Source organism: Crocodylus siamensis, chromosome 3 (assembly GCF_052110815.1).
Source record: "Crocodylus siamensis isolate JL-2025a chromosome 3, ASM5211081v1, whole genome shotgun sequence".
In the NCBI taxonomy this organism is placed as follows: domain Eukaryota; kingdom Metazoa; phylum Chordata; order Crocodylia; family Crocodylidae; genus Crocodylus; species Crocodylus siamensis.
In genome coordinates this window covers 260413266-260431352 of record NC_143397.1, presented here as the reverse complement: position 1 = coordinate 260431352, position 18087 = coordinate 260413266, and the positions used below count along the sequence as shown (strand labels likewise).

The 18087-nt window shown below is 66.4% G+C and overlaps 1 protein-coding gene across 1 annotated transcript; it reads right to left on the bottom strand.

Moving 5' to 3' along the window:
* Positions 1–6283: 6283 nt before the first annotated feature.
* On the bottom strand, positions 6284–15670 carry PARP10 (poly(ADP-ribose) polymerase family member 10). Its single transcript, XM_090040953.1, has 10 exons — positions 15447–15670; positions 15069–15314; positions 10904–11137; positions 9804–10648; positions 9311–9523; positions 8969–9089; positions 7909–8862; positions 7613–7746; positions 7127–7301; positions 6284–6956 (listed from the first exon to the last, which is right to left on the bottom strand). The coding sequence occupies exons 1-10, from the start codon at positions 15598–15600 to the stop codon at positions 6646–6648; spliced, it is 3387 nt and encodes a 1128-aa protein (XP_089897079.1). The 5' UTR covers positions 15601–15670; the 3' UTR covers positions 6284–6645.
* Between the last annotated feature and the right edge of the window lie 2417 nt (positions 15671–18087).

Below are 18087 nucleotides of genomic sequence, written 5' to 3'. Positions count from 1 at the left end.
CCCGCCCCACTGGTGCCCCCCGCTCCCACCCCACAGCCCCCCACCCCACTGGTGTCCCTCGCTCCCACCCCACAGCCCCCCCACCCCACTGGTGCCCCCTGCTCCCACCCCACAGCCCCCCTGCTCCACCAGTGCCCCCCACCCCACAGCCCCCCCGCCCCACTGGTGCCCCCCACTCCCACCCCACAGCCCCCCGCCCCACTGGTGCCCCCCACTCCCGCCCCACAGCCCCCCTGCTCCACTGGTGCCCCCCGCTCCCGCCCCACAGCCCCCCTGCTCCACTGGTGCCCCCCGCTCCCACCCCACAGCCCCCCGCCCCACTGGTGCCCCCCACTCCCGCCCCACAGCCCCCCGCCCCACTGGTGCCCCCCACCCCACTGGTGCCCCCCACTCCCACCCCACAGCCCCCCTGCTCCACTGGTGCCCCCCACTCCCACCCCACAGCCCCCCGCCCCACTGGTGCCCCCCACTCCCACTCCACAGCCCCCCACCCCACTGGTGTCCCTCGCTCCCACCCCACAGCCCCCCCACCCCACTGGTGCCCCCTGCTCCCACCCCACAGCCCCCCACCCCACTGGTGCCCCCCACTCCCACTCCACAGCCCCCCACCCCACTGGTGCCCCCCGCCCCACTGGTGCCCCCCACTCCCACTCCACAGCCCCCCACCCCACTGGTGTCCCTCGCTCCCACCCCACAGCCCCCCCACCCCACTGGTGCCCCCTGCTCCCACCCCACAGCCCCCCACCCCACTGGTGCCCCCCACTCCCACCCCACAACCCCCCCAGCACCCCTCACTCCCAACCTGCAACCCCCCTGGAGCCCCCCATTCGTGCCCCACTCGTGCCCCCCACTGGTCCCCCACAGCCCCCCACGATGCCCCCACCGCAGCGGGAGGGGGGCAGGCCCAGTTCCCGCGGGGCGGAGCAGACCCCACACGTGGAGCAGCGGCGCCCCCTGGCGGGGGCTTCGCCCGGCCGCGCCCCCCCAGGGAGGTCTTTTCCCCACAGTGCAGCATCGATGGGGGCTCGTGGCCCCGGGGTGGTGGGAGCCGAGAGCTCAGCCACATGCACTAGGGCTTGGGCACGTCGTGGAGGAAAGGGGCGTGGGTGGCTCTGGGGCAGGAGCGAGGGGCACGGCCCCCGCATCGCCCTGCCTGGGCCCCAGTGCTGGAGGCTGCAGGGGAGGAACAGGCGAAACCCTGCTCCGACCGCCCCTCTCCCCGCTCCCTGCCCCGCGGGACACGGCTTTTAACACATCAGGGGAAGTCGTGGGCCAGGCTGGCCACAGAAGCGAGAAGCCCCCTTTATACGGGGGCCACTCATGCTACGTTACAGATTCCACAGCCTCCTTCCTGGCCAGGTACACGCCAGCTTGGCCAGGGCCAGGGCCAGGAGGAGGTTAGCAGGGGGTCCTGGGCCTTGGTGGAGTCATGGGGCTTCATCTACCTGGGTCTTCAAAACCTCCCCGGATGGAGACTCTGACTTCTCTGGGTACCTGTCCCAGTGCTTCACCTCCCTCCTTGTGAGAGTTTGTCCTGATATGTAACCTCAACTTCCCTTGCTGCAGCTTGAGCCCATTGCTCCTTGTTCTGTCACCACTGAGACCAGCCCAGCTCCATCCTCTTTGCAGCCCCCCTGCGGGGAGGTGACGGCTGCTATTCAATCCCCCTCAGTCTTCTCTTCTCCAGACTCAATCGGCCCATTTCCCTCAGCCTCTCCTCACCAGTCCTGTCCCCCGGCCCTGCAACTGTTTCTGTTCCCCTCCACTGGACTCTGTCCAAAGTGTCCACATCCTTTCTGTAGTGAAGGGCCCAAAACTGGACACAGGACTCCAGATGTGGCCTCCCCGGTGCTGAATAGAGGGGAAGAATTGCTGTCCCTGATATGCAGGCAATGCTCCTCCCGATGCAGCCCAGGATGCCAGTCGCCTGCTTGGCACCAAGGGGACGCTGCTGGCTCCTGTTCAGCCTCTTGTCCCCTGTCCCCTCCAGTCCTTTTCTGCAGAGCTGCTGCCCAGCCCATCCCCCCGCCTGCCCCGGTGCAGGGGATCGCTCCTCCCCAGTGCAGGACTTTGCACTTGTCCTTGTTGAACCTCATGAGATTCCTTTTGGCCCAGTCCTCCTATGTGCCGCGGTCACTCTGAATCCCTGTCCTACCCTCCAGCATATCTACTCCTCCTCCCAGCTTGGTGTCATCTGCAGACTTGCTGAGGGTGCATCCAGCCCATCTTCCAGGTCACTGATGAAGATATTGAACAAAACCAGCCCCAGGACCAACCCCAGGGCACTGCACATGACACCGGCTGCCAACTAGATATCGAGCTGTGGATTACTGCGCTCTGAGCCCGATGCTCCAGCCAGGTTTCTGTCCACCGTACAGTCCAGTCATCCAGCCTGGATTTCCTCAGCTTGCCTGCAAGAATATTGTTGGAGACGGTATCAAAAGCCCTGCTGAAATCAAGGTACACCGCACCCACCCGTCTCCCCGCGTCCACAGAGCCAGTCACCTCGTCATAGAAGGGGATCGGGTTGGTCAGGCAGGACTTGCCCCGGTGAATCCCTGCTGCCCCTTCCTGATCACCTTCCCCTCCGCCTGACTCTCACAGACTGAGGCAGGAGCCAGCCAGATCCCACCCCGGCTGCAGCCCCCGCTGCCCGGGCCCCTGCACAGACCGTGTTGGGGGACGGCTGGTGTTAACCCTTCCCCCGCCCTGGCTCTCTCTCTCTGGGGCAATGCCCAGGCCCTGGGTGGGAAAGCCCGGCCCTGTCCTGGGCTGCGCAGACCCCTGCACTCAGGGCAGGGAAAGCAACTCCTAGGCGCTGTTCCCCGGGAGCGGAGGAGCCGTGGCTGCACAGGAGTCAGACCTGGCGGCAAGCCTCCAGGACGAGGTGACTTGCTCCGTGTGTCTGGACTATTTTAGGGACCTGGAGACTCTTGGCCGTGGGCACAACTTCTGCTGCGCCTGCATCGGGCAGTGCTGGGCAGCGTCCGGGCCAAAGTGCTGCTGCCCCCAGTGCAGGGAAACGGCCCCCGGGGAGACCAGCACATCGCAGAGGAGCCTGGTCGAGGTGGGGAAGCAGCTGAAGATGGAAGCAGGAGGGAGCCCGAGGGGCTGCTGGCTGGCGAGAGGCACCGGGAGGCTCGTCTGTGAGGAGGACGAAGCCTTCATCTGCCTGAAGCGCTATCGATCCCAGGTGCACCATCGAGGAGGCCGTCCCGGTGCCCAGGCAGCAGGACCCTGTGACCACGGAGGCTGCTTTCCCAGAGCCGAGGCAAGTGCTGGTGCCCACCTTGCTTTTGGATAGAGACCCTTGCCCTTTTCCCCGGTGCCCGCGTTCTCATTACGAGGCCAGGCGTGCAGGGACACCCGGAGATCCCGAGGGTGGCAGCTACCCCGATGCGGCCCTGGGCTGGGAGCATCGCAGGCGGGCGGCATTGCCGGGAGGGGCAGGTGGGCCACGAGGCAAGGGGACGCTGGGCGTGCGCAGCGAGCCTGGGAGCAGGAACGGGGAGGCCGCGCCGGCTCCGAGGCTGGACACTGGGCTGCGCGTCTGCGGACGGGGCAGACAAGGCCTGCACCGCCCCCGCGGCCCCCGCCCCGTGCACATGCGGCCCAGGCGGGGGGTGGTTTCCCTGGACTACGAGGCAGGTGAGGTCTCATTTTTAGCCCAGGGTCCCCTCCCAATCCCCACACGTGCATCCCCGCCCCCGGAAAGGACTGTCTCTGTCCTTCCTTCACTTGCATTTCACTGCGGTCCCCATGGGTTTTATTGCTTTGTTTGCCCCTTCACCATGGCCCCTCCCCTTGCCTCCCCCCTTCTCTGTCCTTGCATTAAAAACAGCCTCTGCTTTGCACAACCCGGTCTCTGCACGTCCTTCCACAGTGCAAGCTGAGCACTTGCACATGAAAGCTGATGATTCAATGAGTCCAGAGTTGCTCAACCTTTCTGGTGTCCGCGCCAGGGGCCACGCACCAGGTCTGGGCCCCATGCGGGCTTGGGCTGGGCAAGTTGCCTGGGGTACAGCAGGGCATGGGGCGCAGCGTCACTAGCGGGGCTGCTGCCGATTCAGCAGCTCCTATTTTTTCATCTCCTGCCCCACTTCATTACACTGCTGCATGGTGCTCCCCGCAGGCCCCAACACTTGAGCGGTGAAGCAGCTGACCCCATTCACTCCATGTTTCTGGAGCTGTGGGGAGCCCCCCGGGATGGACGACTTGGCTCCGCAGATCAGACCTGACCGACAGGCCGGGGGTTGAGCACCCGCGAGTGTGTCAGGGTGTTTCTACCAACACGGGGCTGCCAGTGCCCCGGAGAGGGGCAGTCACCGCCTCCACGGGGCACTAGCCCCTTGCTCCTGCTCTGCCGCAAGGCCGCTCCCCGGGGCAGGCGCACGAGCTGCAGACCCGCAGGCCAGAGTCTCCGTGCGCCCAGGGCAGCTGCGCGGGGCTGCGCCGTGTCCGCACGCAGCGCTCCAGGCACCCAACGCACCCACGGGCCAAGGCCCAAAACCCGCCACCACCCGCCACGCAGCCCGCCCAGCTGCCAGCAGAAACGAGAGCAGCTGCTAACACGCATGCATGTTCACACGTGTGCATGCATAGGTGTCGTCAGGAGAGCAGAGCAGAGCAGGGGAGACAGCGTGCACACGCCAGGACGGGGCGGAGGGCAGCGCCAGAGCAGGGAGGGACCTCAGCCCTGGGGGCCTGGGCCAAGGGGTCATGCCTGGCAGCCCAAGGCAGCTGCTGCGACTCCACAGCCCCACAGAAGTTCCCCCAGATCCTGGTGGTCACCCCTGATAAACTTATAGGTGGCCATCAGATCCCCCCTGAGCCTGCGCTTTTCCAGGCTAAAGAGTCCCGTGGCTCTCAGCCTGTCATCGTAAGATCTGCTTTCCTGACCTCTGATCATGCGCGTGGCTCTCCTCTGGACTCTCTCAAGCTTCTCCACATCCTTTTTGAATTGTGGAGCCCAAAACTGGACGCAGTACTCCAGCTGCGGCCTCACCAAGGCCGAGTACAAGGGGAGAATGACGTCCCGGGATTTGCTCGAGAAGCATCTATGGATGCAAGCCAGCGTTTTGGTCGCTTTACTAGCCGCAGCATCGCATTGCAGGCTCATGTTCATCTTGTGGTCAATGATGACCCCCAAGTCTCTTTCTTCTGTAGTGCTAACCAACGTAGCACTGCCGAGCCTATAAGGGTGCTGCAGGTTTTTCCTCCCAAGGTGGAGAACCTTGCATTTTTCGGTGTTAAACACCATGAGGTTCTCGTCCGCCCATTTGCTGAGCTTGTCCAGGTCAGCCTGGATCACCCACCTATCTTCTGGCATGGATGCTTTGCCCCAAAGTTTGGTGTCATCGGCGAACTTGGCCAGTCCGCTCCTGACTCCAACGTCCACATCATTAATGAAGATGTTGAACAGGATGGGTCCCAGGACAGAGCCTTGAGGGACCCCACTGGTCACAGGGCACCACGATGAGTGACTGCCATCAATCACAACCCTCTGGGTCCGACCACGGAGCCAATTTCCCAGCCAGCGGATCGTGGTGGAGCCAAGGCCACAACTGGGCAGTTTGGCCAAGAGGTGATCATGGGATACCAGATCAAAAGCTTTTCTGAAGTCAAGATATATGACATCAATCTCTTCTCCCTCGTCCAGGTGACAGGTCACCTGGTCGTAGAAGGAAATGAGATTGGTCAAACAAGACCTACCCGCAACAAACCCATGCTGGCTGTCCCTTAGGATGTTAGCCTGGGCCAGTCCCTCAAGGATGGCCTCCTTAATAAACTTTTCTAAGATCTTCCCCAGGATAGAAGTCAGGCTAATGGGCCTGTAATTAGCCGGATCCACTCTCCTCCCTTTCTTGAAGATCGGCACCACATTGGCCTTCTCCCAGTCTTCGGGCACTACACCAGAGCGCCAGGAGTTTTCAAAGATCCAGAGGGGCCGGGGCAGAGCCAGACGGATGCTACCATCTCTGCGGTCCCCAGTCGCATCCCCCCAGGCACAGGCCTGGGGTATATTCCTGCCCCCTGCCCAGAGCACCAGGGAGTTGGACCCCCCCAGCGTCAGGGCTGTGCCCGGGTCCCCGGCCTGCAGAGCAGCAGGGGCAGCTCCTCTAGCAGGCGGCCGCAGCAGTAGGCTGTTATCCCCATGAGGCCGAGCCAGCACTACCCACACCCCCTGCACCAGTCCACAGCTGCAGAAACCCCCCCAACCGTACCAGCACCCACAGCCGCAGGACCCCGAGCACCCCCACATATCAGAGCACACAGGGCCAGGACTTGTGCAGTCAAGCTATATTTCACATCTGGTTTTCTTTGCTCTCCAAGTGTCTGGAAGTGTCAGCTTCCCCGACCCCCCCAACAAGGTGCTGGTGCATCGCTCCAGGGCCCGGCGGGGCAGGGCAGGACACCTCCATGCCCGGTCCCTTGCTGCTCCCAGCGCTGGGGCGCGGTGCCGGGGAGCCCGGCACGAACAGGCACGGCGGTGAGCAAGGCGGGGGCTGCAAGCACGCGGCAGCCAAGAGGCACCATCCTGGCGCAGCCCCCGTCGTCCCTGGGGACGCAGCTCCCGGCGCGCACGGCTGGCAGTGAGGTCCTGCGGGCCCGGCGCTGCCCCAGGCCAAGGCGAGGGCACCACGGTCAGACGGGCGCCGGGGCCCGGCAGCGCTGGCAGGTGATGAGGTACTGGGGGTAGGCCTGGGTGTCGTTGAAGATGACGAAGAGGGCAGGCTGGTTGCAGTTGTCCACCACGCTGTCGTAGCGCCGCGGCACCCCGGGGCCCTCCCGCAGCGGGGGCACTCGCATGTCCGGGGTGCCCACTGTGAACTCGCCCGTCAGCGCCTTGACCACGAAGATGTACTTGTTGCCGTCAGCGCTGGGCGGGGAGTACATCTCGTGCACCGACAGCACGGCCTTCACCGCGAAGTACACGCCCTGCCCAAACCGCGTGGCTGCAACGGGGCAGGTGGGTCAGCACTGCGGCGCACCTGGTTCTGCCCCGTTTGGGGGTCCCTCCACGGAGGCCAGCGCCCCGGGCCCCGACGCCAGCAGGCATCGGGTCTGCTCCCGCAGCCCTGCCCCTACCCTGCCACGCAGCACCCCCCGGCCACGGCCCACGCACCATTCTTGCCGCAGAAGCTGCGGTTGAAGCCGTGCTGGCAGATCTCGTGACTGGACTCCTCGGTGGTGCCGTGGTAGAGCAGCCGCTCCACGGGCCGGTGGCGGCAGGCCTTCTCCATGCACGCCTTCTTCAGCTGGTATTGCTGGTACAGCAGTGGATGGATCAGCTTCTCCACCTGCGCGGCGACACGGGCAGGGCACTCAGGCCGGCAGCCTCGCTGACCCCCACTTGGTCCCCAACCTGGAGCCCTTGGGCATCCAAGGAGCCTCTTGGGCAATGGGTGCAGGAAGGCGCCAATGCCCTGGCCACTGGGGAGCACGACCCGTCACATCTGCACCGGGGTGGCAGGTCCAGGCCCGAGGGGCAGGCACGCCACGGCACACGGGCACAAGAGACCGTGCTCCCTTGAGCTCGGCGAGCTGCCCCCACCCTGCCCTGCCCGTTCAACGGCCCCACGCCTCCCTGTTGCCGCTCCCGCCCACGCACCTTAATTACGCGGATCTTGTTGTGGAAGTCGTCCAGCGTGTCGTAGAAGCTGCGCACCGTGTCCCGAAACTCCTCCGAGCCCTCGGCCAGGCGCGCCAGCCTCACCTCCTCGTTCAGGGGCGCGTTGCCCGCCCCTGTGCATGACCCACGTCAGACACTGGCAGTCGTGCCCCCCTGCACCGGCACCACCGGCACTGGGGGGACGGGAGCGGACAGCCCCTGTGCCCCGCGCCCAATACCCCCCGGTCCAGCACCCTGCTGGACGCCCCTTGCGCCCGCGGGCTGCGTGCACGCACCTGCAGGGCTGCCGGGGCACTCGCCCAGGGGCGGGTCGCGGGTGACGGGCCGGGCGCGGGCGCTGCCGATGTCGTACTCCTCCATGCGCTCGAAGTCCACGGTGAAGGGCCTCCCCTCGAAGAGCACGTCCAGCTGCCGCTGCCGCCGACGCCAGGCCTCCTCCAGCAGCGCGCTGGCCTCGGCCGCGTAGGGCACGGGGGTGTCCGGCGCGTCCCAGCGCAGCCAGCGGGCGCCCGCTGCGTCCCGTGGGCGCTCAGCCGGCAGCAGCCGGTGCAGCAGCCGGGCCAGGTCACGGGAGGCGGCCACGGGGTACTCGGCAAAGCCACGCAGCGTGGCCGTGGCGCCCGTCAGGGACAGGCGCACAGCGTGCCGGCGCTGCAACTGCACCAGGTACCCGCGGCACGGCGCTGGCAGGGCCCGCAGCTGCTCGCTGCTCACCACCTCCTCCCGCAGCCGCGCCTCCAGCGCCTGCTCCAGCTGCGAGGGCAGCGCGCTCGCGTCCTGCTCGTAGGCCGTGTACACGGTGACCCGCGCCACGTCGGCCGCCTCCAGCGCCTCCTCCAGCGACGCCTCCAGGGCGGCCGCCAGCCCCACGGCGCCCGGCTCCGGCTCCCGGCAGTACGAGCGCAGGGAGAGCTCGGTGGCGCGCTGCAGCTGCTCCTCCTCCTCGCGCTGGCTGTCCATGGACTGCTGGATGGCCAGCAGCAGCTGCGCCTCCTCGTCCGCGCTGCTGCCCGGCTCCGCGCCCCTGTCTGCCGGGCCCTGTGGCTCTGGCTCCGGCTCCGGCTCTGGCTCCGGCCCCGCGGCGGCACTGGGCTCTGGCGCCGTGTACAGATCTTCCTCCCCCTCCGCCGAGGGCTCGGGGCTGCCGCCAGCCAAGTACCGGGTCTCCCTCTCAGCGTGGGCCGCTCCATCGCCAGGCTGCAGGGCTGCGAGCAGCCCCTTGATCTCCTCTGCGTGGTGCGACAGCGCGTCAGGCTGGCCCCGACCCCCGCTCCCTCCACGTCCCCTCTGCCTGCGCGGGAGCAGGGCCTGGGGCCCCGGCAGCACCTTCCCTACCAATGCTGGAGCCTTGCTGGTCACTGGTGGCTCCGTCGGGCGGCTCCAGCTCCTCAATGGACATCTGGGGGTCTGGGTGGCAGCTCAGGGGCACCAGCTCCTCCGACAGCTCAAGTTCATGCTGAGATAGATGGACGGACAGACGGACGTCAGCAGTTGCCACCTCCGCCGAGGCCGGCATCACCCCCAGCCCCCCCGCCCCCAGTCCACCCCCGGGGCTCCTGCGCAGGCACCACCCGTCTCACCACGGCCCCCTGCCCTCCACCCTGCTCCCTCATCACACCATGCCCCAGCCCGCACTAGCAGGGCTCGAACCCGGCCCCCCACCGCCCTGGTCCGTACCGACGAGTCCGGGGGGCTCCAGCAGACGTGCTCCAGCCCGAAGACGCACTGGAAACGGCTCTCCAGCTCCCGCAAGAGGCTCTGCCCAGGCTCGTCCAGCAGGAAGCGGGCAACGCCGGGGTAGCGCAGCGTCACCGTCTGGGAGCCCACGGTGCCCAGCAGGCTCTGCAGGAACTCGACGGCCGCACGGCACGCGCTCGCCTCCCCGCTCACCTGGGGGCCGGAGGGGCCGGTCAGCCTGCACACACGCTGCGCGAGGTGTTGCAGCAAAGCACCCCTTCACTCCCCCTCGGGCAGCCCCGGGGCTCAGCGCCAGCTCCAGACACCGGGTGGTTGCGGAGGGAACCGACCCCCCACCTGCAGCACGGCGCGACGCCCAGCCCGGGCACGGCTCCACACGCGTGGCCTTGCCCGGGGCCCGTACGGGGGGCTGAGACCCCAAGCAGCCGGAGCGGCAGGGAGGCCGCAGGGGCAGACGCGCGCCCAGCCTCACCCGGAAGCCGGCGACGTCGGCGTCGTCCAGGGGCAGCAGCGTGACCTCGGCGATGCTGCCCAGCAGGTCCTGGTAGTGCAGCTGCAGGAAGCGCAGCACGCCCGGCTCCATGGGCACCAGGGCCTCGTCCGGCGTGGCGTCCTCCAGGAAGGCCAGCAGCCGCTCCCGGGTCTCCTGTTCCAGGCTGCGCAGCGTCAGCACCTGCAAGCGCTCGCCGCCGGGCGCCAGCTGCACGTCGCAGCAGGGCAGCGCGGCCCGCAGCCGGTCCCAGCGCGGGGAGCTCAGGGCTGTCAGGTGCCGCTCCGACACCGGCAGGCAGAAGGGGCTCAGGGCCTTGCTCAGCAGCAGGGCAGCGTCCTGGGCCACGGCAGGGCTCGGCGCCGTCACCACCACCACGCCCTCGGCCGCGGAGTAGCAGGCGGGCAGCCGGCGGCTCTCCAGGCGCTGCCGCAGCTGCTCCTGGACGTCGTCACGCTGCAGGAAGCGCAGGGTCTCGGGCGGCAGGGGCAGGTGCTCCTGGGCCAGGCCCTGCACGGTCTGCAAGAGCCTGTCCTGCAGCTGCTGCTGCTGCGCCGCGGTCCCGCCCGAGACCCAAGCCCCGGCCCCCTCCAGCCGCAGCCCCAGGCCCGGGAAGGCATCGCGCAGCTCCTGCAGGGCCGGGCTGGCTGCCAGCAGCTGCAGCCTGGCGGCGTCCCCCACGCTCACGCGGATCTCCCCAGCTGCAGCCGCCTCCCCCGGGGGGGCCTCGGCGTCCCCCGCCAAGGGCTCGAGGAAGTCGTAGTAGGGGAAGACGTCCAGCTCGCCTTCCTGCAGCTGGTGGGACTTGTGCAGCACCCGCTCCACAGCTGCCGAGGGAGACACCAGGCTGGACACGCAGCGGCCGTGTCCAGCAAGCCCCTCTGCACCCACCCAGCACCCCCGCCCCAGACGGCCAGACCAGGCACAGGCTCAGCCGGCAGCACCGTGACACCGGAGAGGCAACCCGAAAACCTCCGACGTCACCGGGGCCCCGGCACGTCGATTCCCACCTCCTCCAGCCCCGGGGCCCGCAGCGCTGCCCCCACATCTAGGGCCCCGAGTCCCCGCCCGGCCCCGCTCACCATCGCGGTCCTGGAAGGAGACGATGGCGGCCGTGCCGCCCGGCAGCACCCGCACGGCCTGCACGCGGCCCCCGCCGCTGCGCCGGTTCTCGAAGTACAGCTCCAGCAGGTCCCGGCTGAGCGCGGCGCCGCGGCTCCGCACGGTCACGCTGTCGGTCTGCGGCACCTGCTCCACCACCACGGCCGCCCCTTCCAGCCCCCGGCGCCGCACGCGCTCCTCCAGCTGCACGAACTCTGTCGGGGCCGGAGCAAAGCACCACGTGTTACGGCAGGGGCGGAGGCCACCCCCTCCTCAAAGAAGCAAGAGGGAGACCCCCAGAAAACGGCCCGGCCCCCCACGAATGGGCACCTGGCTCTGAGGCCCGCAGGCTGGACACGGAGCCCCTCGCCCCCGGCAGCCGCGGGCCGCTCCTGCCAACAGGACCTGGGTCCTGGGATCGCAGAGCCGTGGGGCTGGAGGGGAGCTCCAGAGGCAGGATCAGCCCCGTCCGAACCAGCCCATTTAATCCCTGTCCAACCTCTTCGCAAAACGAAGCAACACTGACATCACACGGGGAAAGCAGAGGGACCGCAGCGGTCGGCACCCTGCTTCTACAGAAGGGTGCTAAGAGGTGCTCCAGAGAGCCCAGGCCCAGGCCACGTCCCCACTGCAGACGACAGCAAAACCCCCCAGTGCGGACCGGTCTGAGCAGGGGGGAAATCTCTCCCTGCCCAGCGCAGTGTGGGCACAGGGGCAAGACCCGGCAGTCAGGACCCTGCTCCCAGCAGGAGCATTGGCCCAGCCCAGCCCCAGCCCCGGCCTGGCCCGGGCTGCAGCACCCGGCGCTGTGGAGGAAGGTGGAAAAAACCCAACCGACACCAGTAGCAGCAGGAGGGAAAATAATATGCACTCCCAGCCCCGTAGTTTCATAGTTTCTAGGGTCAGAAGAGACCTGAGCAGATCAAGTCCGAACCCCTGCCCTGGCAGGAACGGGGGCCGGCGTCGCATCACCCCAGCCAGATCGCTACGCAACCTCCTCCTGAAGACCCCCAAGGTAGGGGAGACCACTGCCTCCCTCGGGAGCCCACCGCAGAGCTGGGCAGCCCCGGCCGTACCGCAACGTCCCCTGACGTCCGGCCTGAACCTGCTCTCAATCAATTTGTGGTTGTTATTCCTTGTTATCCCAGGTGGTGCCTGGGGGAACAGGGACTCCCCCAATCCCCACTGGTCCCCCAGTGAGTTTGTAGATGGCCACTAGATGCCCCTCGGCCTTCTCTTGTGGAGGCTGAACAGGTTCAGGTCCTGCAGCCTCTCCTCGTAGGGCCTGCCCTGCTGCCCCCGACCATGCGAGTGGTCTTCTCTGGACCCTCTCCATGCTGTCCACATCCCTCCTGCAGTGCGGCGCCCAGAACTGGACGCAGGACTCCAGCCGCGGCCTGACCAGTGCCGCACAGAGGGGGAGGGTCACCCCCCTGGACCTGCTCGAGATGCATCTGTGGGTGCAGGACAAGGTGCGGTTGGCCTTCCTGACCGCGTCCCCACACTGCCGGCCCGTGTTCATCTTGGAGTCAATGATGACCCCCAGATCCGTTTCCGCCTCTGTGTTGGTGACAAGGGAGCTCCCCAGCCCGTAGATGTGGTGCTGGTTCCTTCTCCCTAGATGCAGCACCTTGCACTCGTCTGCGTTGAACTCCATCCTATCCCCATCTGCCACCTCTGTGACCTGTCCGGGTCTAGCTGGATCCTGTCCCTCCCCGCAGCGTGCCCACCTCGCCCCACATCTGGGTGTTGTCAGCGAGTTTGGACAGTGTGCTTTCCACACCCACCTCCAAGCAGGAAAGTCCTGAGCCCAGGAAATACCCACTGCAAAACACGGGCAGAGCCACACCGAGATCAGCCCTTGAAGTAAATGCTGACAGAAAAGTCACTAGGAATTGATTATTTATTCTCTCTCACCAGACAGGAACTAGGGGTCATTAAATGAAACGAGCAGGCCAGCAGTTTAACTCTAACACAAGGCAGCTCCGTTTCCCCAGCATGACGTGAAAAGGGTCTCGTGGCCCCAGAGGTGGTGGGAGCCGAGAGCACAGCCACATGCACCGGGGCTTGGGCACGTCGTGGAGGAAAGGGGCGTGGGTGGCTCTGGGGCAGGAGCGAGGGGCACGGCCCCTATGTCAGCCCTGCCTGGGCCCCGGTGCCGGAGGCTGCAGGGGGAGGAACGGGGGAAACCCTGCTCGGACCCGGTCACTCTCCCTCCAGCGCCGCTCCCTGCCCCGCGGGACACAGGAGATGGGCAGAAGCTCGTGTTCTTCGTGGCACACGGGCCTTCCAGCTCCCACCACCTCTGGGGCCACAAGTCCCCCCTTAATGCCACGCAGGGGGAAAGACCTTCCTGGTGTTAGCGTTAAAGTGCCGGCTCGCTCAGTCCACGTGTGACCTGCTTGGCTTCCCTGGCATCCCGCTCGCTCTGGGCAGCGGGTGGGAAGCGGTGTGGGGGAGCTGGTGGCAGCGCAGAGCCCGTGCCCGGGGCCTGGCCAGGTCCCAGGACTGCCGGAAGTGGAGGGGAGCCGTGGCCCCTGCCTCCCGGAGAGCACCGGGACCGGCGGGGCACGGAGCAGCGAAGGCAGCCGGCTCTACCACGCGGGGCTTCCCCGGTGGCGCAAATCCAGGAGCTGCACGTGCGCCAGAGAGCCCCGTGTGAGAGGCGGGCGGCCTGGCTGCGCCGCTCCCCGCCACGTGCAGCACTGGCTGGAGCCACGCGTCACCGGGCAGCTGGGCCTGTGCGGGCCACGAGCACCCACCACCCGCGACGGCTGCCGGCGCTGGGGGCTGTGCACTGGGGGGGTCCCCACACCTGCGTCCCGTATGCATACCGCATGGCCCCCCACACACAGCCACACCTCCCACATACAGGACTAAGACTATTTTTGCGCCGTTATGCAGCCACCGCTACATACACAAATCACGACACCAGTATTTTTTGTAATAAAATTAAAGAATGTGACAGCAGGTGTTTGTTTGACTTCCAGGGTGTGACGTGGTTCATTTCTGGTCCCAAGATGGCAACCCCCACCTCCCAAAAGCAGTACTTCCAGGAGGCAAGGGGCAGGACTTCTAGGGGCAAAGGGCAGGGGTTAAGGGCAGGACTTCGGTCCCGAGATGGCAGCCAGGGGGCAGGGCTGCCCTTGCAGCTTGCTAAAACCCATTACGCGGCCCCCCCCAGCCAAAATAACTGCCCGCCCCGTCTACGTGGTGCAGTCACAGGCGCCCAGACAGACTTGGGGATAAATGTTTGTTCTCGTATTTTAAGGCGCAAGCAAATAAAGCTGCGGACCCGGCCCTGCCTCTCATCAGCGGCCTGCGGGCAGGGTTACACCTCCAAGGAGATCCCGCCACAGCCACGGCCATCCCCTGCAGCCACGGACAGGAGCGGTCTGCATCCCACCTGTAATCGCCCTCCCGCCGTGATCCAATCCCCGCTCAGTCTCCCCATAGCATCACAGCGTCATAGAAGTGGGGTCGAAGGGACCTTGTAGATCTTCAGTCCGACCCCAGCTTGGGCGGGAGAAAACCTGGACTCAAATGAGTCCAGCCAGGGAGGCATCAAGCCTCCTCTTAAAGCCCCCCAGGGTAGGAGCCAGCACCACTTCCCTAGGAAGTTGGTCCTAGCTCCCCATCCCCAGACCAAATCATCCCTGCTCTTCCACCGCTCCCGGGCTGCTCGGCACGGCTGCCCCTTCCCAACCTGCCCACATCTTCCCTGAAGTGCGCGGCCCCAAACCGGATGCGGCACTGCGGGGCAGGAGGGGCCGCGGGGCAAGCACCGCTAACCTCCAAGCGATGCTCACGGGCCCCGCTGGCAGCGGGATCACGGCCCGCGCTCCCCGCCCGGCTCTGGTCTCTGACCCCCGATGCCACGCTGCCTCTCGCCCCCCTCATCGTCCCTCCACTGAAGGGCCGACGCACCAGAGACATGGGCCCTAACGTCACGGGCCGTGCACGGGGACCCCAACCTGCGTCGGGGAGACGCGTGGTCCCTAGTCGCTGGCTCACGGAGCAGCCCGCAGCCGGCCTTCGAGGGGATGCCGGGCTCTGCCAGCAGCACTGTGCTGCGTGGATGAAGCTCCCAAACCCTCTGGGCCCCAGCCCTGCTCCCAACGCCTCTGTCCGGCAGCTGGCGCCTACCTGCGTCGCTGAGCGGCTGCGAGAGCTGCACCAAGGCCTGGTCGCCAGCTGCGCTGCACTGGACGGTGAAGGCCGGGCTCTCGCCGCCCAGCACGTGCTCCACGTACAGCTCCAGCAGCTCGGGCGCCGTGCGGGGGTCCAGCCCGCGGAGCAGCACGCGGGCCGGGTCGTGGGGCGCGGCGGGGCGCACCTGCAGCTCCGTGCCCTGCAGCACGTGCCGGGCCTGCGCCAGGACCCGCTGCGCGTCTGCGGGCAGAGAGGGGGCAATGCAGCAGGCCGCCCCCGGCCGCCCGCCCGCCCGCCCGCCCGCGGGACCCCCCCCCGCCCGGGGCACCCCCGCCCGCGGGACCCCCCCCGCCCGGGGCACGGCGCGCTGACCGTCGGCGCTGGCGAAGGTGAGGCGGGCGCGGGGCCCGCGGCGGCGGCAGGCCAGCACGGGGCCGCCGCCCGAGCGCCGCCGGCTCTCGAAGTAGAGCACGAGCAGCTCGTCGTCCAGCGCGGCCGGCACCGCGCCCACCTCCAGCGCCCGCATCCCCCCGCCGCCGCCGCCGCCGCCGCCGCCCCCGGGCCGGGCCTCGCGGAAACGAAAGTGGAAGCTGGTGCGGGCCCGCCCCGCCCCGTCCCGCCCCGCCCCGCCCCGCCGGGCGGGGCCGCGGCCGCACTGGGGCCCGGCGCGGGGGCAGCTGTCCCGCCCGCGCAGACCCCCGGCCCGGCCCGGCCCGGCCCGGCCCGGCCCGGCGCCCCCACGGCTGTCTGCACAAGCCTGCCGCCAGCGCAGGCCCTGAAGGAGACGAGGCAAAGGCCCGGCCCCAGGCCACCGCTCTGGCGGCCTTGGGGGCCCGCGGGGGCGTCCAGGACAGGGGCTCCCTCAGCTGCGTCGAGGCCTCGCGGTCGGAGCCAGCGCCTTGAACTGTGCCCCGAAGCAGTCGGGAGGTAGCGCGGACCCTGGCGCCGCGGACACGAGCCGCCCCAGAGGCAAAGCCCGGGGCGTGGCGGCCACGCCGGTCTGGGGGAGGGAGAGGGCCTGGGCCGTGATGGCTGGGCGCTGTGACAGCTCCACCGGACCGATGCGTGACATCGAAATGACCAAATGGAAATAACGGTGCATCTTGCAGAAGAGCGCACGAGGGTGGCAGGGACCGCGCGCACTAAAACGAGTCCAACCCATCACCTCCTCTGTGCTGGATTCTGCCAAATCACCGTAGTGTCTGTAATCGCCCAAAAGTTTCAATAGCGAGGAGAGAAACCCTCCCGCACCGGAGACAGCGGCTGGGGCAAAACTGGGTCGTGGTGGCAAGGCTGCCACAAGGAAGACCAGACCCATTCGGCGTAAAGAAAGCGGAGCTCGTGGCACCCCATGCCAGGCCCACGCCGCAAGATGATAGCAGTCAGTGCAGGCCCCGGGGCCAGGGTGGATGAGGGCAGTGAGACCACCATCCAGAAGCACAAACAGGGAGTTGGGCAGGCCTCAGCCCTCCACCGCACCAGAGCCAAAGAATCGAAGGAAAGTTGTTGGCAGAAACCTGACACGCTCATCACGTGTACATCCAAGCTGAGAGAGAGAGAAGGGCACAGAGGCCATGCAGTATGCAGTGCTGCAAACATGTTTGCGGTGCCACACACCGCACATTTAGATATTCTCCACACTGCAAAGGTACACGCTGCTCCGCTTTTATTTTTTCCACAGGTTTGGTCAAAACAACCCACGGGAAAAAAAGCAGAGCAGCACATGCACAGGCAGCGGGTCAGGTAAAAAAGAGACAGAAATAGCATTGCAGCACAGGGAAGGAAAGGAGATAAGAACCCCTCCCTCTCTCCCAAGGATATAAATCCCAAATAATTGACACCTTCCAAGTCCACAAAAGATCTGGTTTAGTCCTGTTCCAATAGTTTCAGTGAAACCAAGAAATTTAAGTAAAACCAATCAGACATCACTTATTAGAGTATTAAAACCAGCCATCTATAAATAATGGGCATAGGCTGGAGGGAAATTTGGGAAATTCAGCAACTTCAAGAAGACCTGCTGCCAATCTGCTTGCCACCCTCCTCCCACCTCTCGAGTCTCCCAGCCGGGGTAGGTGAGCGAGTGTCATGCAGTCACAGGCACCCAGACAGACTTGGACATAAATGTTTGTTCTCATGTTTTACAGTGCAAGCAAATAAAAGGTTGGGTGGTAGACCTGTTTCTGCCTCTTTTATCAGTAGCCTGCCTGCACCCACAAGATTACCTGTAATCTAGGTCATGCCACTGATGGAGCTGGGGAGTGCCCTGGCCTGGATGTGGCAGGGACCAGATCCTCGCCTGGGAGCCTGCGCCAAAGGACCCCGGTCAGGTGGGGCAGGGAGAGGGCACCCAGGGGAGCCCGAGGGGCGAGCCAGGGGAAGAGCCACCTCAGATAGGCTTTTGTACCCTGCGGGCCCAGCGGGTGCACCGGCGGACCAGAAGTGCCCAGCCAGAGGTTGGTGGCAGAGCAGGCCTTGCTCAGGCACGCTGGTGGCTGCCGCAGCACAGAGCCATACCTGGCCTTGTGCCAGAGGGGCAGGAGCCCGCACGAAGAGGGCAATCCAGCAGGAGGCATGAGATAGGTGGGTGGGTGAAAGAGGGGTAACAGTAGGCCCCGGACCAACCCGTGCCTCAGGAAAGGGGGAGCTCAGCGTGGCAAGGCATCACTGCCCTGCCTGGCCACCAGGCTCAAGCCATTTTAAGTTATGTTACCTGCTTAGTTGCAGTTTTTGAAGATAAAGACAACAGCAGGGCCCTGTGGAGTTAATCCCCGTCGGTAACCTAGCAGAGAAGACAAGGCCACATCGCCGCACCACTCATCACCAGGGCTGGTTACAACACCCGAGTGGAAAGCAGTGGGGTGTAAGGGAGGAGGAGCCCCACAGAAGTTATACCAATGTGGTTGCGCCTGGACCGCCGAGGAAGCACTGACACCACCTCCAGGCAAGTGAGGGTTCACCCAGCAGAAACAACAAGGTCGTGGCGGGTGAATAGGCCACGTGCAACATGACCCAA

Bases quoted from the DNA above. Each gene is read 5' to 3' on its own strand.
- PARP10 (XM_090040953.1), bottom strand. From the start codon at position 15,600: ATGCGGGCGCTGGAGGTGGGCGCGGTGCCGGCCGCGCTGGACGACGAG. The intron at 10,649-10,903 runs GTGAGCGGGGCC...CTCCCTCGGCAG, and splicing joins CTCCTTCCAGGACCGCGATG to CTGTGGAGCGGGTGCTGCAC. The intron at 7,747-7,908 runs GTGCGTGCACGC...GGTCATGCACAG, and splicing joins GTGCCCCGGCAGCCCTGCAG to GGGCGGGCAACGCGCCCCTG.